General features: G+C 37.8%; 2 protein-coding genes and 1 long non-coding RNA gene across 3 annotated transcripts; all 3 read left to right on the forward strand.

The window, feature by feature from the left end:
• Positions 1 to 7008: 7008 nt before the first annotated feature.
• On the forward strand, positions 7009 to 11921 carry LOC109239056 (26S protease regulatory subunit 6B homolog). Its single transcript, XM_019405561.1, has 6 exons — positions 7009 to 7547; positions 9533 to 9763; positions 10707 to 10865; positions 10959 to 11111; positions 11315 to 11398; positions 11565 to 11921. Exons 1-6 carry the CDS (start codon positions 7068 to 7070, stop codon positions 11697 to 11699), a joined length of 1242 nt encoding a protein of 413 aa, XP_019261106.1. The 5' UTR covers positions 7009 to 7067; the 3' UTR covers positions 11700 to 11921.
• A 2018-nt stretch (positions 11922 to 13939) lies between these two features.
• LOC109239053 lies at positions 13940 to 15774 on the forward strand. The gene is made up of 2 exons (XR_002069840.1): positions 13940 to 14461; positions 15395 to 15774. It is a non-coding gene; the product is annotated as an uncharacterized LOC109239053 (long non-coding RNA).
• Positions 15775 to 15782: 8 nt separating this feature from the next.
• Positions 15783 to 17612, forward strand: LOC109239051. The gene is made up of 5 exons (XM_019405556.1): positions 15783 to 15819; positions 15880 to 16262; positions 16305 to 16482; positions 16723 to 16798; positions 16976 to 17612. The coding sequence occupies exons 1-5, from the start codon at positions 15783 to 15785 to the stop codon at positions 17610 to 17612; spliced, it is 1311 nt and encodes a 436-aa protein (XP_019261101.1).
• The last annotated feature ends 7608 nt before the right edge of the window (positions 17613 to 25220 follow it).

Raw genomic sequence — 25220 nt, forward strand, 5'->3', positions numbered from 1 at the left:
ACCGTGGCAACTGGTGTTAAAGAAGATTTTCCCGCATCAGGATGAGGCCAAAGGGAAGTTCTCTCCCAACTGGCAGGGTCCGTACATGGTTCACTGGATTCTAACAGGAGGAGTCCTCATACTTGCAGAAATGGATGGAGAAGTTTGGCCGAAGCCGATCAATTCAGATGTAGTGAAGCGATACTATGTGTAACCATTTATGATTTCCTTTATGATGTAATTTGAACTGCGTCTGACCTGATTCTCGTTTAAAAGGGGATACGTAGGCAACCTTATGGGTTCGGTCACAATTCAATAAAATTTTCATTTCCCCCGCAATTGGAAACTGGGGCAGAGTTTTGAGGAGGACCCTCAAAATTCCGAAGTAACTTCAGCCGATCACCGCAAGCCGCCGTCAGAAGCACCAGCCCAGTAAACTGAGGCAGAATTTTGAGGAGGACCCTCAAAATTCCGAAGCAAGAGAGGTTGCAATGTCTTGAACCGAGTCGCAGTCGTCGGTTCACCTAAAGAAAAACTTCTCAATTATATATGTTGTATTTTTACTAACTCATGCATGTCCATTATCAAAATTGTTTTGTTTAGCAACGCTACCCCAAGGATATGCACAGTATCGCCAAAACAGAGCCGAGCGGGTCAAGCAAATGTCAGCGGGAATACGAACTAACCTTTTCCCCTTTACATAACTCATTATTTTTCTTTGGGTGCAGGTACCCGAGTCGCAAACCATCGAATACATTTATACACTCATACAACTTTCAGAACCATCACCTATCTACAATTGCTATCCGCACACAATATCCCCAGCAGCCACAATATTGCAATCAGCTATCAGCTAAGAGATTTTACTACTATTCGCCCTTTATTTCTCTGCATTGCATAAGGCTACTTTTCTGCCTTCCGAGGTTAAGCTCTACCTCCATCTGCATTTCTCTGCATTGCATAAGGCTACCTCTCTGCCTTCCGAGGTTAAGCTCTACCTCCATCTGCATTTCTCTGCATTGCATAAGGCTACCTCTCTGCCTTCCGAGGTTAAGCTCTACCTCCATCTGCATTTCTCTGCATTGCATAAGGCTACCTTTCTGCCTTCCGAGGTTAAGCTCTACCTCTATCTGCATCTCTCTGCATTGCATAAGGCTACCTTTCTGCCTTCTGAGACTAAGCTCTGTCTCCATCTGCATTTCTCTGCATTGCATAAGGCTACCTTTCTGCCTTCCGAGGTTAAGCTCTACCTCCATCTGCATCGGCTGAAAGATCGCCACTTTACTTACATTTTTTGCCTGGCTGAAATATCGCCACTTCAATTAAACCCTGCATCGGCTGAAAGATCGCCATTTTATTTACATTCTTGCACCGGCTGAAAGATCGCCATTTTTTTTACATTCTTGCACCGGCTGAAAGATCGCCATTTTATTTACATTCTTGCACAGGCTGAAAGATCACCATTTTATTTACATTCTTGCACCGGCTGAAAGATCGCCACTTATTGCATTGCATGGGCTAGAAGATCGCCAAATTGTCCAAGGGCGTCATTGTTCGGAGGCACCATTTACATAGCCTGAGAACACCATGCCATGGCCTGAGGACCCCATTTTATCTTTTGCATAGCATTATTCAAAGGCATCATGGTTCGGAGGCATCATTCTCATAGCCCGAGAATATCATTTCATAGCCGGCGAATCCTTTATTATACGCTTCATGGCCCAGGACGTCATGGTCTGAGGACATCATCTTAGCCGTCCAAAGACAACATTCATGGTCCAATGGGAACTTGCATCACGTTTAAATTTATGCACAATATATGTTCGTATTGCTCATTTGTAGGTAAACCGGCTAGCAACGGCCATCTCAGCAGGAGCGATCCCGCTCCAGTTCCCGCAGCCCTACTAGACTATAACCATCCACCCCAGCCTGAATATCTCGTCCGTTCTTGAAAAAATCTCCATAGGCATATTCCGCCGACGGATCCTGAACTACATATGGCCTGATTCCGGTAAGACCAGGGATATGTAGGCAGCTCAGGAACCAGAGCCCTGTCAAATTCTTCAAGCAGTTTCGTTCGGTCAAATTGGCCATCATATCTTTACCCGATAACTCTTTCATCCTTCCCGGGTAAAGAGGGGCAGCTGTTGGTACCCAATTTTTCCCTATATATATGTTCAAAATAACATATGCATGCATATATAAGCATGCCAAAGTGTTTTAGTATTTTTCCTAATTTCTAAAAGATTTTTAAAATCAATTTATTGCCCATTTTAGCAGTATAAAAACCAATAATTATTCCCAAAATTATCATTTTGGTGGATAATTTGTTTTATTTCCAATATTTATACCAAAATATAGTTAAGGTAATTTTTGTATATTTTTTACAAATTTATTTGGTATTTTAAAAGCTAAATTGTATATAATTGCAATTTTAGCCTATTTTAAGATTAATAGCACTTTATAATTATAAATTTGGTTCCAATATTTTTAAATTAATATTTATATAGTATTTACTGATTCAGTACTTTTAATTTAATTTCAGAATCATTTTTACTATTTTTTATAAAATAAAAGGGAAAAACTGGCTATTTAGTATATAGCCCCAATTTATTTCAATTATAGCCAAATTGACCCCTCCAATTGACCCAATCCTAAACTCCCAATTAGACCAGCCCAATCTCAATTATAGCCCGACCCCCCGACCCGACCAATTAACCCCCTGGCCTTTTCTTTTAATCCAGGCCGTTGATCGTTTCGATCAACGGCCACGATCACCCCTTACCATTTTTAATTCACCTAACCCTACCCTAATCCCCTCATTTCCATCTTTCAGCCGCCTTCAAACACTCTCCTCTCCCAAAACTCTCTCGAAGGTTCCTCCGAACCCTAGTCATCTTCTGCCCTTTTCAACCGCACTTTCACCGGAATCCATGGCATCTCAGGCCATGGATGGCCTGTACTCACCCCCTCCACCTTTAAACCCTGGGTGTTCGAAGTTTTGAGGTCTGACCTCGACGGTGTTCTTTCAAATCCTCTCAGATCCATGGCTTTGAGGCCTCTCCCGCCTCGCTCCGGCGTATCCAAGCATCAGGAGCCTATTCTGACCTCTCCGACTCAAGATCGGACTTTCTTCCAAGCCTTTCTCATTTCTAGGGTTTCTCTGAAACCCTAAGCTATTCGAGGTTTTCTCTGTTTGTTTCCTTAGATCTATGCTATATCTGTGTTGTTCTTCTTTTCTTTGTTTTTCTATAATCAACAATCCTTCTTTAAAATCAGTGTACTCCTGCATTATTAGATATCATGCCTATAGGTTTCACCTAGGCAAGCCATTAGGTAATTAATCAACTGCACCAATCTTTGATAATTACAACCAGCAGGCAGGCCTAATTCGGACTTCTTATCTGAAAATATGTGATAAATCAACCTGCCTTATCGCTTTAAGTTAATTCAGACCATAACTAGTACGTGCAAGACATGCTAAACAATCTGTCTTTAAGTGAGGAGGCCTGTCTGAGCCTTTTTAACTGTTATATGTTTCCCATATCTGCTTTATGTGTTTTTGTTTGTCGCCTTAGAATTTTATCCTTTTAAACTCTGAAAAGCCCCAAATCTCCCTCCCCTTTTAGGACTAGTAGTCTCTAATGCCTCCGGGACTGATAGGATTGGGACGGGTAATAGCTTGCAATAAGTAACGAGACTATTCCGCGCTTTAATACCTTAACGGGGTGGGAAAGGGTAGATATGGATATGATGACCACGCGATAACACCACGTGTATAAACGGTTACCGGGTGTTGTGTGGGGTGATCCATATTATTTATAAACCTAGGACCCCCCCTTCCCTTTACTCGTTTAATCTTTTAGAATTTCTTTTTTTTTAAAAAGAAACTGCTCAATTTTCAGCTTCTTTAACTTTTCTTTTACTTCAATTACTTGCATCAATTACGTAAAAACCTTCCTTTTACTTGTTTATTTTCAGAACTTTAAAATTGCTTTCTCCCCAACTTTCAGTTTCTTTAACTTCTTTTGCTTCAGTTGCTTGCAACCGTTATGTGAAAACTATCGTATTTGCAATTCTTGCTTGTTCACTTGTCATTTGCACTTAAAGTCACAATTGTAGCATGGCCTGGAACCACACTAGTGGATCTTGAGGGGTGCCTAACACCTTCCCCTCGAGATAATTTCAAGCCCTTACCCAATCTCTAGTTTTTCTAAATCAAATTTCTTTAGTGTCCTAATGCACTTAATCATTAGGTGACGACTCTTCAATTACAAACCCATTTCCCAAAAGGAAATGAGTTGTCCGCCCAAATGTCAAAAACCCGATTTTGCGAGAGAAAGGGGGCATCGACACTAAAATTATACTCTGATAACCGAGGTGCTTCTGCGGGATCGGTATGTTTATCAAAACCATTCTTACTCATAAGTCCCCGAGAATTTTGCCCTCGATCATTTCTTCGATCATTTCGAGGAGGATTGCGCCCTAAACCATTGTTTCTTCGATCTGCGATATATGGCTGATATTGTTCTATGTTCGACCTTAGTTCCCTGTCGGTATCCCTTAGGGCTTTCACTACCAATCTGTTTCGAAGAACTGAACCCGAAGGGGCTCCTAGTTGGTCATCCTCGACCCTGATCTTCGATTGATAACGATTATGCACATCTGCCCAAGTTACAGCTGGATATTCGATCAAGTTTTGCTTCAACTGTCGTGACGCTATCGAACTCCGCTCGTTCAACCCTTGGTGAAAGCTTGAACAGCCCAATCATCTGTGACTGGTTGTAATTTCATTCGCTCCATTTGAAATCGGGATACGAGCTCCCTTAGCATTTCATCACCCCTCTGCCTTATCTTAAAAACGCCCGATTTCCTTGTTGCGACCTTTATGGCCCCGGCGTGCGCCTTCACGAAGGCATCTGCTAACATAGCAAACGAGTCGATGGAATTCGATGGCAAGTTGTGATACCAAATCATTGCTCCCTTTGACATAGTTTTCTCAATTATTTTCAACAAAACCGACTCGATCTCATCATCATTTAAGTCGTTTCCTTTAATCCTGCATATGTACGAAGTGATGTGTTTATTAGGTTCGCTCGTCCCGTTGTATTTAGGTATATTTGGCATACAAAACTTCTTAGGAATGGGCTTCAGAGCCGCACTCTGAGGAAATGGCTTTTGTACGAACTTTTTTGCATCCAAACCTTTTAAGAGCGGGGGTGCCCCCGGTATTTGATCAACACGGGAGTTGTATGTTTCCACTTTCTTGTCATTATCTTCGATTTTATCTCTCCCAACTCGATTCTTTTGGTGAGCTCCTCGAGCATCTTCATAATTGTAGGATCAGTCCCCGATCCATTACTGTTCGGCCTTTTCGGCTCAGGCTTAGTACGGCGAGTGATATCTGGTTCGACCACACTCGGAGTTTTATGTTGACTTTGAAGCTAAACGATAACAACCTGTTGAGCCTGTAGCATCTCAAATATTACCTGGAGTCTAACTCCCCCGTCTCCAACACCTTGTGTTCCTTGACCACCAGATCGTCATTCCCTACATACGCTCCCCTCGGGATCTGCGCCTAAATCCCATCCAAAGTAATGTGTGAACTAACATCGACTGGTTAGGCAATCGCCACTTCCCCAGGGTTAATCGGTGGTACATCGGCTCCTGGAGCAACTACATTATTGTTTTTCCCGTGAAATCCAAGACCATAATCGCCATGTACCGGTGCGTTTTATGAGTTTGATATGTTTTAACCCGAGAACAAAATTTTTTGACAAGAACAAGTGTGAAAATAACGCGTGTTATCAGAATCAGTACTGAAACAATCACTATTATCCTTAGCCCCACGGTGGGCGCCAAACTGTTTACCCTAAAATCCGAGTAACAATTAAACTTGTATTGTGGTTTTAAAGATATGTGATTTAATTCAATACTAACTGATAAACAAGAAATCAGGTGTATGAATTAAAGAGTAAAGTAAGTCAAACCAGTGTGCAAGCAAATCTCGACATCGAGCTATGGCAGCCTCAAGGTAGGTTAGTCAGAATAATAAAATAATAAGGCAATTCAGATGAAAAGTAAGAAAGAAAGTGATATATGTATATTCTCTTGTCAATGATTGATGCGTTACAAATGATTGAGATCCCCTTTATATAGTAGGGAAATCCTAAATAAGGTACACTTCTAATTATAGTAGGGAATCTTATTATACAACTGTCTAACCTCCTAGTACAAATCCGTTCCGAAATTTACGCCACGATCTTAGGGCCATTGCGGGAATCTCACTCTTTCTGTTATGAAACCATAACGGTATTATCTCGAGGTTGGTCATACTTGGCCTCAATGTTCATCGAGCACTTCGATCTTCGAGTCTTGTACTCCGCCATCGGACTCGAGCCCGGTCCATTTTGAATTTGTTTTCGAAGCGACCCCTCGAGCCTACGGAATCGGACATACCTGATTTCGATCGTATACAATAACATACGATTATTTGAAAATATAGTCGAAAACTTAGAGGCAAATTTGATATTTTTCTCTTAATTTAAGAGATAAGATTTTGTTTTGATTTTTGCCCATTCTTTTACTCCTATAATGTATTTAGTGGGCGTTTGGACATAAGAATTGTAAAATTTCAAAAAAAAAGTAAAATTTCAAGTGAAAATAGTATTTGAAAATTAGAGTTGTGTTTGGACATGAATATAATTTTGGGTTATTTTTGAATTTTGTAAATGATCTGATCGAAAATTTTAAAAAACAATTTTTTGGAGTTTTTGAAAATTTCAGAATCCATCTTCAAGTGAAAATTACGAAAAAAAATAAAAATATTTCGGAAAAAGTGATAAAATTCGTATGTCGAAACGGACTCTTAATTTTGAATGACTTCTTTCATATTGAGTTTCAACGCAATCTTTCTTTCGGATAAATGACAGTTTCTATAATTTATGTTTGACTAATCCGTCTTAAAAAGCATTTTAAGTCAATATTACTAAACGAGCCATATAAAATATTTGATCAGACAGATTATAAAACGAAGTCGGTTCCATAATATTTATTTTTCGTACTCCATTCTTTCTCCACTTCCGACAATGGCAACACCCATGGTTCTCGATCAAAAACCCTTACCGGAGCCACCATCAACCCGACCCGACCCATCTATGCACGACGTTCCTTCTGACGGCGAAGACGACCTCTACGCCCGCCTAAAATCTCTTCAGCGGCAGCTGGAGTTCATCGAGATCCAAGAGGAATACGTGAAGGACGAACTGAAAAATCTCCGGCGAGAGCACTTACGGGCACAGGAAGAAGTTAAACGGATTCAATCGGTGCCGTTAGTAATCGGTCAGTTTATGGAGATGATTGATACGAATAACGCTATTGTAGGGTCCACTACGGGATCTAATTACTACGTTAGAATACTCAGCACGATTAATCGGGAGCTACTTAAACCCTCGGCTTCTGTGGCCTTGCATCGTCACTCGAATGCGCTTGTTGATGTTTTGCCTCCCGAGGCTGATTCGAGTATTTCTCTGCTTAGCCAATCGGAGAAGCCCGATGTTACCTATAGTGTAAGTGTGTATTATGCTTAATTTAACTGATTAGGGTTTGTATGTAATTCTGCTTATTAGGGCTATGTATTGCTGTTCATTATATTTTTTTCTTATGTGCTAGGGTTTTTATTGGTGAATTTTAGGAATGCTGTTCTTAATTGGTAGACTAAGAGTTTATAGGGGTTTATTGTGAAGACTTAATTTCTGGAACAATTACATTAGGTTTACTTCATTGATAAATTCTGGATTGAAATTGACTTGTAGCTAACTATAAACTTTGCTAGATGCATTGTTTCCAATATTTAGACCTAAATATTAAATATGAGTCCATGGTGAAGGTGTAAAGAGAATCCCAACTTTAATTTTCAAGAATTGTTGAAAAAGAGTTAGCTTTTTTTCTACTGATAAAAGGAAAAGTTAGTTTTTTTTTCTCTGAAGGTGTCACAACCTTGAACTTCTGTAAAATAGGTTAGGAATCAAAATCTTTTTTTCATAGGTCTAACAGCGTCGCAAATTAAATAATAAGAAGATAGTGGCCTAGCAGTCAATGAAGCTAGAATGGACCATGTGAGATGAAAGTTCAAATCTCAGTAGAGGCAAAAAATGATAAATGATCTCTTTCCATCTGTCTATGCTACACAAAGTGACTTCTTTCCATTTGTCTAAGCTTTGGTAGCTAGAGTTACCCTCCTACCCAGTAAATGTATTGGTGATAAAAGTATGACCGGAAAGACAGATGTTTTCCATAAGAATTTCAAAAACATAAGTAAAGAAGCTTTTTTTAATAGCTTATGAACTCATTGAGAATCTTCTTTCTCTTTTTTATCATATTCTTCCATTTACTGATCTTGTTCAATCATCAACAACAACAACAACAAACCCAGTAGTTTCCCACAAGTGGGGTACTGATCTTGTTCAATCATGTCCAAAATGATTTCTCAGTTTAAATTTAGTTCCAAGCAGCCTCTCATTGAAAATAAATACACGTGCAGCACTTGAGTGTGTAGTACTGTGGCTTCTCCTTGAACTTATCCAAAATCCTATCATTGCCCTTCTCGAAAAGGCAGTTAAGTGGCTTATTCATCACGTGTACTTCAATCAACCACTTGGTTCTGTTCCTCAAAAGCAAAAAGGAAAGCCGAAACCTTGTTTACGGGTTTCAGAAAGAAGTATCATTTTCCATTCAAGACTGTGGCGTGAAAGACAAACGAACAGGAAGCAGGACACACCTTTGAAAAGAAACAACAAAGCAAAGAGTAGTTAGTAGGCTGGTGTCTTTGAATATCTAGTGCATCATAAATGTATTGGGCTAATATTGATATTGTGTGTTCTGGGGCAGAGCTAGGTAGAGTCAAGGAGATTCAAATGGAATATTCTTCGTGGCAAAATTATACTGTGCAAATAGGGTAAAAACGAACATTTTTACTATATAAACTGTAGAATCCCCTTAACAGAAGGGAAGATTCTAGTGAAGTGACGCAGGGGGTTCAAAATTTCGTTTACATTATTTGCTCAAATCTCAAGTGTAACAATCTAGTATTTCTTTTGAATCCCCTTGCATAAACTTCTACCTCCGCCACTTAGTGTGTTAGTGGTTTTCTTTAACCCATATAATTGTATCGGAAAGAAAGGAAAAAAGTCGTAAGTAATTGGATTGAACTTTGTAATTAACTGATCAAATATGCAATATAGTGATCTGGATTCACTTTACAATTGACGCTAGGGAACATGAGCATGGACTCTGCAACTCGTGGTCTTTTCTCCAGTTTTGTTCTTCAAAATCATTAAATGCTAGTGTCGTCCAAGGTAAAACGTGCTTTTAGTTCAGAGCACTAAGAGGGAAAACATTATGTACTAATTGTAATAAAAGCTCCTAAATATGTGTGCGCACATGCACGTCACTTACTACTACATACAAACAAATGTCTAATGTAATGTTGTACCATGTTAATAATAGGTGTCTATTTCTTTGCTTTTACGAACTTATCTTTTCCTCAAACCAGGATATTGGAGGCTGTGACATACAAAAGCAGGAAATCCGTGAGGCTGTTGAGTTACCTCTGACTCATCACGAGTTGTACAAGCAGATTGGTATAGATCCTCCCCGTGGTGTCTTGCTTTATGGTCCACCAGGTACCGGGAAAACTATGCTTGCAAAGGCTGTCGCTCATCACACTACTGCTGCCTTCATAAGGGTTGTTGGCTCAGAATTTGTTCAGAAGTACTTGGGTGAGGTATGTATTGAAGTAATGGGATAGTCTGAGCAGTTATTTTTGTGCATCGATGAATCGTTACTCACCCATTTGTTCTTTCTTCAAACTATCTTGATTGTGTCATTTCAGATTAAAAAATGGATTTTAAAGTATTTGTTTCCATCTTGGAAGAATCTTGGAGAAAGAAAGTATTTGCTTCTTGTCCAAGACTTCTTTTGCCCTTTTAAATTTCATGATTCGTGACTTTTTTCGTGGTGTGAGAATAAGGCAGTTAATTGTTGTTACCTTTGTCCCAAATTGTATATATTGTTCTATTTGCAATAGTTAACTTGGTTAATTTTTGTAATCTAAGATCAAAGATTAGTTCATTAATTATTAAAATGACAATTATCCTCAGGCATCTTACAGACCTTGTGAAAAGAAGGCAACACTAATATAATTCACTAAAAGATGGGGGACATGGAATTCTGCTGTCCCAATCAGGCTGAGTAGCAAAACATGATATACAAGAAAATATTTTGTGAAACTAAGAACATCCTACGCAAGAACCATTTGTTGATATTTGGAAGTGTCTGTAGAGACAAGCCATTATTTTTGGGAAGAGGGGGGGGGGGGGCGGCTCTTTTGTTTTTCCTTTATTTTTTTCGGGATAAGTTAGAGACGGACCAGCTTTCCGCACCCAATCAAGTAGAACAGTTCTATTATGTCAATATGCAGCTTGGAGTGCAATATTGTACATTTTGTCGCGTGTATCATGTTGAACAGAACTGTTTTATTGGGGATGCTACATCGGATCAATTTATAATTTCCTGTACACAGATTTGTTTTTCTTTAAATTTCCTTTTTACTCCTGAGTTAAGAGTGACAAAACTCGGTCAATTTTACATTCCATGAACGATGACGAGACTCCATTTGTTTCTATTACTCGAGCTTTAATTTTCTCATTTACTCTCCGACTGTGCAGGGTCCTCGAATGGTTCGTGATGTCTTTCGCCTTGCCAAAGAAAATGCTCCTGCAATCATATTTATTGATGAGGTAGATGCAATTGCAACTGCCAGGTTTGATGCTCAGACTGGAGCTGATAGGGAGGTCCAGCGTATCCTCATGGAGTTGCTAAATCAGGTAGGCTTCTGTTTATTCTTCTGAAGTAAGTAATCTGTCAGAATGCATGCACTTTGAATTGTTTATGAAGTTTCTTTGGTGTTTCTCCTGCAGATGGATGGATTTGACCAGACCGTGAACGTGAAAGTTATTATGGCAACTAATAGAGCTGATACTTTGGATCCTGCACTCTTGCGTCCTGGAAGGCTTGATCGGAAGATTGAATTTCCTTTGCCTGATAGGCGTCAAAAGAGACTTATTTTTCAGGTAGAATTTTTGATGACTTTGTATAAGGATTTCTTCTTTAATCCTATTCCCCAGCACCAAAGAAAATAATTTAAGAGTGAAAAATTGTGGAAGGAAGTTTTGAGAGATTGGTTTATGGATTGTGTATCTCATTCATTATCCTAGATTTTTCTGTGTTCCCATAACAGACCAAAATTTCTTAAAGCTGGATGATTTTTGTCCAGGTCTGCACTGCTAAGATGAACTTAGGTGATGAGGTCGACTTGGAAGATTATGTTTCTCGCCCTGATAAAATTAGTGCTGCTGAGGTTTGTCTCTTTACTCTTCATCTGTTTTTGAGGGAGAAATAGGATGCTCCACTACTGTTCTAAATTTAGAAGTCAGGCTAAATAGTTGTTTTATATCGTGCTGTGTCTGGTTTTGTCCTTCAATTTCCGTACAACATGATTGTGATGCATGTTGCAACGTCTGCAGATTTCAGCTATTTGTCAGGAAGCAGGTATGCATGCAGTGCGAAAGAATCGATATGTCATACTCCCCAAGGACTTCGAAAAGGGCTACAGGACCAATGTGAAGAAGCCTGACACTGACTTTGAATTCTACAAGTGATCTGTAAAATTAGTTTAAGAGATCGACTTTGTACGCTCCTCTGAAGACCTTCTAACTGAAGTTATAGTTGTACTGTTAACTTTTCAAACATCAAATGGCTTGTACCTTCTTAGTTCAGTCATTTGTTCGTTCATGAAGTGTTAACAAGCCGTCTGGATCGATTTGACATGCTGAATTCTCATTTGTTTTGCATATTTTCTCAAGCTGCATAAATCATTCTCATGGTGGCAGAGCATCAGATCTTTTCGGGCCGTTCAATTGCTGCATTTTGTGGGATGGCCTATGCCTCGCTTTTGTTACTTAATGTTTCATTGCCCCTTGAATCTTTTGTTGGCGTTTCCAACCTCAAGTCACTGAGCCCGAAAATCTCAGAACTAATGATAATGTCAATTGTCAAGTACTATGTTCCTAGTACGTACTAGCTGAAAGGTACTACCTTGTCCCTTTTTTCCGACATCCGAGATTTGGTATTGGCTTGATTAATCCAGATTTGCTTAGCGTAAGACTTATTATCCGAGAGAGAACTTAAGTTAAAGTTAAAATAATAATTCTAGTGCAAAAGTTAAAACTCATCTCATCATTTACGTTTAAAGCTGTTTCAGCACATGCTTTCTGTTGCGCTTTGATTATCAAAAGCGGAATCGTGAAGCACCATACTATTTACCATTTCAATATTATGATTGTGTAAAAAATATTTATATGATTAAATCATTTATAAGTCTCTGATAAAATTGATTAATAATCTTGTAAAATTGGTAACTAACACGTTATAGCAATTGGTTAACTTAATACCCTAAGTCAATGTATACAACTGTTTTAACATCAAGTTCATCATTTTACTTCCTTAGCAAAAGATTAATTCTATATCAGACAACATATGACAAGAATACCCTAAATTTTTAACAGTATCTTTCAAGCAATTCATCAATTTGACAATTGCCTTTTGTACACTTTGATGAATGACGCTACGAATTTAACCTCCTCCTTAGCTTCTCTCACGGTCTCACCACAGCCATGTGAATAAACTAACGTACCATGTAAATTCTATGTGCTTTATTGGAGACCATGTGTTTCATTCTTTCCTTCTGCTTTTCTTGGTATTATTTATTTATTTGTGGTTTTTCACCTGGTGTTTAGTACCTGTATTGGTGCCCGATTACATCACACCCCTGGGGTGTATGCCCTTTCTCGTCTCCGCGAGAACGCGGGATGCTTCGTGCATGGGCTGCCTTTTTTTGGCGATCAACTAATTGGTATTCACGCCACATAAGGTCCATTAAAGGAAAAATGTGTCCTACTAGAATTTTTTTCATTTCTAAAATTAGAACTTGAGACCTCTTATTAAGGGTGAAGTGATGTTATCCATTACTTTACCGTCCGGAAACAATCTTATTTTTCTCTATCTGCTTCGTCGAAGTCGGAAGGAGATCCTTTTTTATCGGTATGTCATTACTGCTTGAATGAATACCTTTACTTCGGTTAGCTTTGCTTGACTAATTATGGAAAATCTATCTTCTTACTTTTTCTTTCTCGTCTGAAGGCACAAGTAGGTTTATGATTGATTTATGTGAACTACTCGATATTTTGACGGAATCATTAATAAGACAAATTCCATAGGAGATCAACCTTTGGTGATTCTTCTTTTGGGCACTTTGTTTTTCCAAGCATGACTAGCGGAAGAATTACTTTGTCGAGAGAAGCCTAAGAAGTATTAACCAAAAGACAAGCATGTTGGGTCATAATAAATTGTTAATTGTCAAACAATAAAGATAGTCAGGTCTTCAAATGTTTACCAAAAGGAAGATAGAAGACGCATTGGAGAAAGAAAAAGAAAAGTGGGGTACAAATATTTGTTTAAAGGAGAGATAAGAATATTCATTTAAATGTTCTAAATAAAATATTAGACCAAGTAAAATTGTGGTAATCTTTTTGATTCAGAGTTGATACTTCTACATCAAACTAAGCTAAAATTGTCACCCACCAATAGAAAAGAATTGGAAAAAAGATATTTAGATACGGAAAAATTTATCTGGTATGTTAAATCAATAAATATATAACATGTGTCTTCTTATATATGCCTATCTATAATTTAACCATAGGTAATAAGTGTATAGTCTCATTTCATTCATATTGTGAAAAATTAATGTGATTTGATTTATTCAATTAAATATACACCAACTAACCCTCTACCTCCCCCTCAAAGGAGTAATTGTCAAACTCATTCTTCTTGTGATGGTGATCTAACTTTCCCTCACGAGTTCCAACATCATTTCCGAGTTTTCATACATATATTTTTTTCATCTATAACTTCTGTAAGTTTATGGAATTGTGTGTCGCCCATGTGAACCGATCCGATCCAATCTTATTTGACCCGTAAATAAAGAATTATTTGTTTTCTAAATAAAGGATGAACAATTCTGTTATAACTGTTCAACCTTATCCTTAAAAGGAGGGGGAACAATTATAACTGTTCAAATCCTTTTTGAAAAGGAGAGCGAACGGTTATCTAATAACTGCTCAACCTCTCCTAATAAAAAGGGAAGTCTTCTACTTCAAAAGAGAGAGCACGAGAGACATTACGTAGAAAACAAAAGGAAAAACCGAAAAAGAAGGAAAAAACAATCCTAACTTTCTAGATTACATCATCACACTAAGAGATATTTAGTTTGTGAACTTTAACCTTGATTTCCTAGTGAAATCAAAGGAGACTTGGGGCAGACTCTTATGTTAGCAACAACAACAATATCCGCTGCGAATTTAAGGTACACAATCCATTGTTTTTTCTCCGAATTATATTACATTCGTATTAGATCATGGTTGAATGATCCAGTTATTCATGTCAATGGTCTTGAAATTGCTGTTTTATAAGTTTAGGTTGAGATTTTTTTTTGGCTAATTTTTGACAAGTTTCAGAGAAAGTTATTTCTGGTTTTTTGCGTTTTGGCCACTCTTTATTAAATATTTTGGCCTAAGACTTACATAATCGTGATCTACTCGTTTTGGGCTTTCCGAAAATATACTATCTGTGAAAAACAGATTAAAAACGAGTGAGATCTGATTTTTTGAAGATTGGCAGTTTTTGACTATTTTTCTAACGAAAAACTGCTTCTGTTTTCACCGTTTTAGAAATAACTTGTTAAAATTTTTTTGTCTAAAACTTATGTAATCATTTTCTACTCGTTTTGGGCTTTCCGAAAATATATTATATGTGAAAAGCAGATTAAAAACGAGTGAGATATTTTTCTTTTTGAAGATTGACAGTTTTTTACTATTTTTCTGACAAAAAAGTGCTTCTGTTTTCAGCGTTTTAGAAATAACTTGTTAAAGTTTTTTGCCTAAAGCTCATATAATCATGTTTTACTCGTTTTGGGCTTTCCGAGAATATATTATATGTGAAAAACAGATTAAAAACGAGTGAGATATGTTTTTTTTTGGAGATTGGCAGTTTTTGACTATTTTTCTAACGAAAAACTGCTTCTGTTTTCAGTGTACTTGTTAAATATTTTTGCCTAAAACTTATATATTCATGATATACTCGTTTTAGGCTTTCCAAAAATATTTTTAGGTGAAAAACGAAATCTTCCAACTTTAAAAACCCTTTTATGATCATTTTTGTCTTCTACCAGAAATTTGTGACATACGTTGTTGCATTAAATGGTAACAACCATATTTCTGATTTCTTGTTCCTATTTCAGATATGGCTGAACAGGAACATGCTCAAATTGCTCCAAGTGGGAGTGATATTGATAGAGGAGCAAAAAGAAATAGTAGAAGAATGCGTTGCAAGAGGATCAAAACTTTAGTTGATTCAGATTCAGAGCCTGAAATCATAAGAAATGATTCAAGGATGAAGCAGAATCTGAACAGAGAATAAGGGCACGTTAAAGGGAAGGCAGAAGACTTCTTGAGGATTTCAAGAAAATAAAAATGTCTACTTTTGACTCTTTGCTTGATTTTCTCAGATTTTTAGGATTAAATTAGATGAAATTCATAGCAAATTAGATTATAATTAATTTGCTTGAATGTGTATGACGCATGCATAATTGATAAATAAGCTTGCGTGATTGTCTCTTAATTACAGACATGGTAACAAAAAGTATTATTGCTAACTTAAACAAAGGTGAGAAGTTAAATGGTGACAATTACGACATTTGAAGTCGTAAGATATGGTATGTACTAGATGAGCATAACACTCTCGAAGGCATAAACCATGTTCTAAGTCAACAAGAACATGGTAACACTGCTCAACACAAAAGAGATCTCGAAGCTTACAAAGCTTGGAAAAGGGTAGATTCCATTGCACGTGGAATCATTGTGAGTTCTATGGTTGATGAACTGATTCGTGAATGTGAGGAATTTCCTAATGCTTATGCCATGTGGGCACACTTACGAGGAACATATGGGGGTACTTCTGTGACCCGCCTTAGACAGTTGACTATCAAGTTTGACACTTTCAAAAAGCGTCATGATAAAAGCATCAAACAGCACCTTAGGGTGATGTCAAACATGATAGTACAACTCAAGAGTGTTGGTCACGTTCTCTCGGATGAGCAAAAGGTTCAGGTAGTGATCCGGTCTCTTCTCAATAGTTGAGAACATTTGAAGGGTAACTTGACCCACAATGAAAGTATAAAAACTTTTCCTGATGTTGCTCGACATGTTGAACTTGAAGACGAGCGGCTTGGTGCTGCTAAAGCTGCTTCCAATACCTTTGTGGCTGAATCTAGTGGTAAAAAGTCTTCAGGCTTCAAGCGTAAGAAAAATTGGAAAAAGAAAGGAAAGGGTAAGGAGACCGAAGAAGGACCCTCTGGAAAAAAAGGACAAATCAAATTCCAAAAAGGGAAAACGATTTTTCAAGAAGAGAGACAAAAGCAAAATAAAGTGCTACAATTTCCAAGTTCTAGGGCATTTTGCTCGTGAATGTACCGAGCCGAAAAGGTAGCATTCCTAAACGCATCTCTGAGTGTTGTGTATGTTTCAAGCACTTCTTTACTAACTGAATCTTATCCTATGTGGATTGTAGACTCAGGATCCACCGACCACGTGAGTCGAGATCGAGAAGAGTTTGTAGAGTTTCGTCGAGTTTCACCTGGATCAAGGTGGATTTATGTATGAAATAATGCTAGACTTGAAGTCAAAGGAATAGGCACTTGTAAAGTAGACTTGCGTGGTGGACGATCTTTGATGTTGCATGACGTCCGATATGCTCCAGAGATTCGACGAAATTTAGTATCTGTCTCTGTTCTATTGGATGTTAGTTTCGATTTGTTTTTTAGTCGCAATGGTGTAAGAATATCTCTAGATAATGTTTTATATGGTTTTGGACTTCGTTATGATCGTTTTATCATTTTAGATTGTAATCTTTCAACTTATGACTATTATGTTGATCGCTGTGTAATGGCATACTATTCTAGTAACAATGATATAGATGTTATTACATGGCATGCAAGATTAGGTCACATAGGGCAAGATCGAATGAATAGGTTGGCAAATGAAGTGCATTTAGGTTCTTTCTCCAAAATTGATATGCCAACTTGTGAAAATTGTCTTGCTGGAAAGATTACGCGTAAACCATTTGGGAAGGCTAAAAGAGTTGTATTCCCATTTCAATTAATCCATTCTGATATTTGCGGTCCAATGAATGTGAGGTCAAGGTTTGGTGCTGCATACTTCATTATATTTATTGATGATTTCACTCGCTTTGGTTATGTCTATTTGATTTCTCATAAATCTGAAGCACTTGAGTGCTTTAAAAGATATATGAATGAAGTTGAAAATCAATTAGATAAAAGTATAAAGGTTTTAAGAACCGACCGAAGACGAGAATATTTGTCAAAACAATTTGAAGAATTATGTACTGTAAAGGGCATTATCAGACAGTTAACTACTCCTTATACACCTCAACAAAAATAGTGTAGCTGAAAGAAGGAATAGAACATTATTGGACATGACAAGATCAATGATGGCGCAGGCAAATTTGTCTATCTCTTTCTGGCGAGATGCATTATTGACTGCGGCCTACATATTAAATAAATTGCCTTCTAAATCAGTATCTTCCACTCCTTATGAACTTTGGACTGGTCATAAAACAAACCTGAATGATCTACGACCTTGGGGTTGTGCTGCATATATTAAAGATCGTTTTGGTGAGTTTAGTAAACTTAGTCCAAAAGGAAAGAAATGTATCTTTATTAGATACTCAGAACGCTCCAAAGGGTATGTATTCATTGATGAATTGGAGGATGGAAGTATTACTGAAATTGTATCACGAGATGTCAGATTTTTGGAAAATGATTTTCCCAAAAAGGGTGAAATAAATGAAGGTGAGCCTCTCTACGAAATGTTGAATTCAGAAGATCAGATAATGTCGTCAGACATACTTGATAGATCAATGGATCAAGAAATGGTTCCTGGTTCAAGTGGGAGTTTTGAATCCCAAAATCCTATAGAGGAATTTGAACTTCAATTACGTAAAAGTACAAGAAAAGGTGTACCTAAACGATCTTATGAGATTGAGGATTATGTTTTCTTGGTATCTCCAATAGAATTGGATGAACCTAATTCTGTGACTGAGGCTTTATCGAGCCCTAAAAAGGATGAAGGGTTAAAAGCGATGAAAGAAGAATCAGAGTCCATGAAAACCAACAAAGTCTGGGATCTAGTTGGCCTTCCTCAGGGACGTAGAGCTATTGGGAATAAATGGATTCTCGAGGTTAAACGCAAATTGGATGGGTCAATAGAAAGACACAAAGCACGATTGGTGGCAAAAGGTTTTACTCAAGAAGCTAGAATAGATTATGAGGAAACTTTTTCACCAGTTGTGAAGTTTACCTCTATACGATTACTTTTGACTATTGTTGCACGTTTAGATCTGGAATTACACCAAATGGATGTGAAGACCGCTTTTCTCAAGGGAGAACTAAACGAGAAAATCTACATGGAACAACCTGTAGATTTCGTTGTTAAAGGCCAAGAAAAGAAAGTTTGTAAATTGAAAAAACCAATTTATGGCCTTAAGCAATCTTCAAGGCAGTGGTACCTGAGATTTCATAAGGAGTTGATTTCATTTGATTTCACCATGATCGATGAAGACCATTGCATCTATGTGACAAAAGTCAAATGGATCGCTTTCGTTCCAAAAAAATGTTTTTGAGTCTATCTCAAGAAACATACATAAAGAAAATTTTGGAAAGCTTTCGAATGAATAGTTGCAAGCCTATGGATACTCCAATAGCAAGAGGTGAAACTTCAAGCCTTGAAATGTGTGTCGCGTCCCTTTTTCTCGTGAAATCGGGTTTCGACATTTGACAATTCCTTTGACAGGGTAGGGAAAAGGAATTGATCAGAGTCGCCACCTAACGGGTTAAGGTGCGTTAGGGCACCTATAGCAAATAACTCAGATTGTACTAGTTTACATCACTAGAGATCGGGTAAGGGCTCGAAATTACCTTGAGAGGAAGGTGTTAGGCACCCCTCGAGGTCCACAACGGTGGGTCCTGACCGAACTTAACTTATGAATTAGTCTAAAGAAGCGAGATGATTATTTAATAGGGATGGGGGGTCCTAAATCTTTTAGCCTAAAGGATCACCCCATACAACATAAATAATGCTTTGTAACTCCCTCCAGTCGGGGTGTTACTCATATTATTCAGCGGGCACAGACTATCATCTCCTGCTACCCGATTACTATCTTTAAGTTGTTACTTAAAACACTCTAGTTGATTCTAGTTCGTTTCTTATGCGTGCACTACCCGTCCCTTACCTATAGTCCTGGAGGCATTAGGATTTCTATTTTGGGGTGGTTCTAGACTAAACCTAGGCTGCTCAAAAATGTAAAAGACTAGGCGACAAGCAAAACAATTAGGACTTTTAGATAAAGAGCAGATACGGGCTCATATTGACCCCCACACATAAACAGCAAATGCACGCAATTGATTAGCAGGTTTTATTAATCGCAGAATCCTATAGACAGGATATCTATGTGAGAAGACAGGCGAGCAGTAATATACAAAATCAGTTCCATTAATGCGAGTGTTAAGGCCTATTATTTTGCCTACTGATTTTATTTAGTACAACATCTAGGCATTTCATGCAGTGAGGAATAACAGTAAATCACAGTTAGAAATCCAGAATTGTGGTTTTAGTCCTATAGGCAGGTTGTCTAAGTGATTGACAGGGGCGGTTGTGTTCAGAACCCATTTGCAGAATCCTATAGGCATGATTTCTATCATTGAACTGATTTTTATCTTATAGGTATGATATGTATCATAGAACTGATTTTTTAACCCTATAGGCATGATATCTATCATTGAACTGATTTTGATCCTATAGGCATGATATCTATCATTGAACTGATTTTAATCCTATAGGCATGATATCTAATTGAATAGCAGACGGGCAGAATTTAGACACATTGTCAGAAAACAGTTGAGTCAAATATCGATCCTATAGGTATGATTGCTAACACACTTTATTAGACAAATTAACGTATCCTATAGGCAGGATTTCTAACAAAAGTTGTAATATTAATCCTATAGGCAGGATTTCTAATACAAATGTCATACAATTTTAGCAGAATCAGCATCACCCATAAAAGTCCTATAGGCAGGATTTCTAAACAACATAGAACTTAACGGTTTTGGACAAAATGAGCAGAATTAACAGCATAAATGAAACCTTATAGGCAGGATTTCTACCCAGTTTAACAAAAGAAATGAGAAACCCTCCCGATTTTACTAAATACCCCAGAATCTGTTTATTACAAAGTTATTACAGACCAGATTAGCAAATGAATTACACGATAGTAATGGCACAAACTATAGGGAGCCTTCATCAGGCCTAAATACACCTAGGCAATCAGGCCTTCAAACCATTTTCACCTCGAGAGTTATTTCACAGGTACAACATAGCCAGAAATGAGTAATTCACCCATAGCACATATAGAATCAGGTTTCCAATGTGTTAAAGTTCCTAATGGCCTCAGGGACCCAAGGCAATGCTCACGCCAGAACCACATACTCAGAAATGATTCAAAAGAGATTAGGAACCAGTTCCCAGTGTGTCAGAGTTCACAAGAGTCTCACATGGACCCTGAGCAGTGCTCACTCTAGGGTGGTTGAGGAGACCTAAAGGACTAAGATTGGGAGTTTTAAAAAGAGTAACAACATATAAAAAGAGGTAGGGACAGATTTAAAACAGTTTGGATTTCTCAGAAGGAGACTACCATAGTAGAATTTTTAGAACACAAAACATGTAGGCATAATGACATTAAGAAAACAAGCAAGGGTGGCAAAGTACACAGTTTCAAACAGGTTAAGTCAGAAAAGACATGATTACTCTAAGTGTGCATGCTAACATTTAGGACAACCTTGTTTAATCACAGAAATATTTAGGCAGAGTGTTAAGGCAAACAGTCAGATTATCACATGAATCCAGAGGGATATGAATTAGATAACAATACAAGTCTGTAAAGTTAGGATTGATTAACTAATTCCATACTAGTAGTACCCTAAGGATACTAAGTTCTGAATAATTTCAGGACTAGCAAACAGTATGCATGAGACAAGTTAAAACAATAAGTTATCCTTTAAGAGGATTCATATTATTTAAAGATAACCAATCTCAGAACTAACAGTATCAACTATAGGACTAAAAGAGAATCATATAGACAGGCAGAATCATGCTCAGAACGGACTTTAAACATGCTGGATTGTAAACATAGTTCAGGGATACATAGAGATGAAATGACAAAGGATAGTCACTCACCAGTTAAGAAAACAAACCAGAGTAATACCACAGAGTCGAGAATCCAGAATATTTGGCCTTGGCTTTCAGCCGGCCAAGACCAGTAGTAAACAAGAGAGAGCAGAAAGATTATAGGACTAAGCCCTAGATTTCTTAGTGAGAATATTGAGAGTTCGAGTCTTCCTAAAGGGGAAAGGGAGAAGGGTTTAAATAATGTTCCATTAGGCGAACAAATAAGGGAAGTAATCAAACACATATAAGTAAGGAAAGAAATTAATCACAAAATAAATAATACAACAACAACAACAATAACAACATACCCAGTAAAATCCCACTAGTGGGGTCTAGGGAGAGTAGAGTGTACGCAGACCTTACCCCTACCCCGAAAAGGGCAGAGAGGCTGTTTCCAGGAGACTCTCGGCTCAACAGGAAAGGCAGTAATATCAGAAAAGAAATAAGAGAAAAGACATGTAACAATAAAAAATACCAGAAAGAAAATAACCCAAACAAATAAGTGAAAGGACAATAAGACAAAACTATGCAAAACACCAATGTGAATACAACAAAGACCGCTAACAAACCTCACGAAACTCTAACAGACTCCCCGGTACCAAGAGGGAAGAACTCTCGACTACCCCCTAGCCTACCATCCTAATGCTCGACCTCCACATGTTCCTATCAAGAGCCATGTCCTCGGAAATCTAAAGTCGCGCCATGTCCTGCCTGATCACCTTGCCCCAATACTTCCTAGGCTGCCCTCTGCCTCTTCTCGTACCTGCCAAGGTCAACCGCTCACATCTCCTAACCGGTGCATCTAGGCTTCTCCTCCACACGTGTCCGAACCATCTAAGCCGCGCTTCCTGCATCTTATCGTCCATGGGAGCCACGCCCACCCTCTCCCGAATATCTTCATTCCGAATCTTATCCAGCCTAGTGTGCCCATACATCTATCTCAACATCCTCATTTGTGCTACTTTCATCTTCTGGATATGTGAATTCTTGACTGGCCAACACTCAGCTCCATACAACATGGCCGGTCTAACCACCGCTTTATAGAACTTACCTTTGAGTTTCGGCGGCACGTTCTTGTCACACAGGACTCCAGACGCCAACCTCCATTTCATCCACCCTACTCCTATACGGTGCGTAACATCCCCATCGATCTCCCCATCTCCCTGGATAATTGACCCTAAGTACTTAAAACTTCCTCTCTTGGGGATGACTTGTGAGTCAAGCCTAACTTCTGCATCTGCTTCCCCCTTCACGTTGCTGAACTTACATTCCACATATTCTGTCTCAGTCCTACTCAACTTGAAACCTTTAGACTCTAGAGTCTGCCTCCATACCTCCAGTCTCCCATTAACGCCGCCTCGCGTCTCATCAATCAGAACTATATCATCAGCGAATAACATACACCATGGCATAATAGGGCATAATAGCGTGTAATCAGGCGAGTAACATTTAAAATAAGAAAAATATCAATTAACAATCAGTTTCAAGGCAAATAAGGTAAAGAAATAATGGAAACATGGTAGATTGAACAAAATAAGGAAAATATCAATGCCATATGAGAAAGGAAACAGTAAAAGTCTCAAACCCTAGTTTTAGGTAAACCATAAAATCAGCAGGGAAACAAGGGCAAAATAATCACATATTGTGTATAATGAACATAGACAGGAGATTTATTCAAGAAGCAACAAAGAATCGAACTAGAAAAAGATCTGAAACCCTAATTTAGGGAAAATAAAGGAAATTAGCAGTAATAGGCAGATTCACGCATACTGAAGTGAATATAGACGAGATAATGCTAAAAATCAAAGTTTGAACCCGTTTAGGTTCGAATCAAATAGAATTTGAAACCCTAACCTTTAGGTCTAAGTAAGAATCAACAAGAGATAGGTAAAACAATCGTACTCACAAAGAACACAGGATGAACACAGACAAAATACACAACAGGTTAAGGATTTTGAACCAAATTTGGTTCGAATCTCTCAAGATCTTCTTGCCATTTTAGGCAAGCCATTAGGTAATACCAAAATCGGGTAGCCAGTAAGGAGGAGGGGCCAAATAAGGTAAGGAATCAACGATTGATTCCATTATGGGGTTGGAATCGGAGAGATTAGGGTGATAACGATGCTAGGGTTTTGAGAGGAGAGGGGGAGAAAATGAGAGAGGGAGTGAATAGAGACGACGGGCTGGGTGAAAATGATTTAGGGTTTTGGCCGGGTAGGTTAGTTTAAAAGGGTTGGAGTGATGTGGACCGTTGATTTTGGAAGATCAACAGTCCTGATTTAAAGATGCTGGGTCGGGTAATTTGGACGGGTACATGACTGGGTTAAGGGGTCTTGGACTGGGGTATTGGGCTTGGTATTTTGGGCTGGGGTAATTGGGTAGTGTATAGGTCCGAAATTGGGATTTTAGGGGGCTATATTTTAAATACCCAATTTAACCAATAAATAATTTATAAAAAATAATTAATAAATAACAAAATATCACTTGTGCATGAAAATGATTTAAACTAATTACTTAACATTATAAAAAATATAAAAAGTTATTTTATGCATAAATAATGTAATTATACATGCATATGGGCTATTATTGTAAAATGTGCAATTTAGCCTTGTAAAATGTAAATGTAATTATAGAAATGCACTGAAAAGTATTCAAACATTATGCTGGTACAAATGATAAGTTTAGATGATTAGCTCATCATAAAAAATAATTTGGAGGGTAATTATTGGATATTTATATAATAAAATGTAAAAGTAAATTGATTTAAAGCCTTTAAAAATTATGGAAAATTATGAAAAAATACTTGTGTATGCCTGTAAATCAAATGATGATGCATATGCACTATTTTGAGGGAAAAATTGGGTATTAACAATGTGTTCAAAGACTGAAAAAGAAAAGGAAGACATGTCTCGAGTTCCATATTCTAGTGCTATCGGGAGTTTGATGTACGCTATGATGTGTACTCGTCCAGACATTTGTTATGCCATAGGTCTGATAAGCAGGTGTCAATCTAATCCCAGAAGAGATCATTGGAAGGCAGTGAAGAGAATATTCCGATATCTGAAGGGAACTGTAGATTATTCACTATGCTATAGTAGATCTGATTTACTCTTGAGAGGTTACACAGATGCTGATTGGGCTGGTGATCGGAATGATATAAAATCAACCTCCGGTTTACTTAGTGGTGGAGCTATTTCATGGAAAAGTAAGAAACAAACTTGCACAGCTCTTTCGACCATGGAATCTGAATTCGTAGCTTGTGCATCTGCAGTATAAGAAGCCGTTTGGTTAAAGAGACTCTTTGAGCATTTGAATGTTGCAAAGAATTCTAAGGGTCCCACGAATTTATATTGCGACAGTCAGGCGGCCATTGCATATACAAAGCATCCTAAGTATCACAGTAAAACCAAACACATTTATATGAAATATAACTTTGTGAGAGACATAGTAGCAAGTGGAGAAGTGAATTTACAATACATTTCTACTCGCGAAATGATAGCTTATCCTTTTACAAAGACCATATCTAGAGACTTGTTTGAAAAACATATTAAGGCTCTAGGTTTGCGTAGGAAATGATGATATTTATGTATTGTAAAACAACTTTGTTGTTATGATATTCTCATCAAAGTAAGACTATTGAATTTATGTCTCATATGCATGTGATAATGTTTTAGAAATAAAATGTGTCGGACAAGTCGCGAGATTGGCTCTCTCACATGAGCAATCCCCTCTTACGTTAGAGAACGTGAAGAGATAATTTTCATT

This window comes from Nicotiana attenuata, unplaced genomic scaffold (genome assembly GCF_001879085.1).
Source record: "Nicotiana attenuata strain UT unplaced genomic scaffold, NIATTr2, whole genome shotgun sequence".
In the NCBI taxonomy this organism is placed as follows: Eukaryota; Viridiplantae; Streptophyta; class Magnoliopsida; order Solanales; family Solanaceae; genus Nicotiana; species Nicotiana attenuata.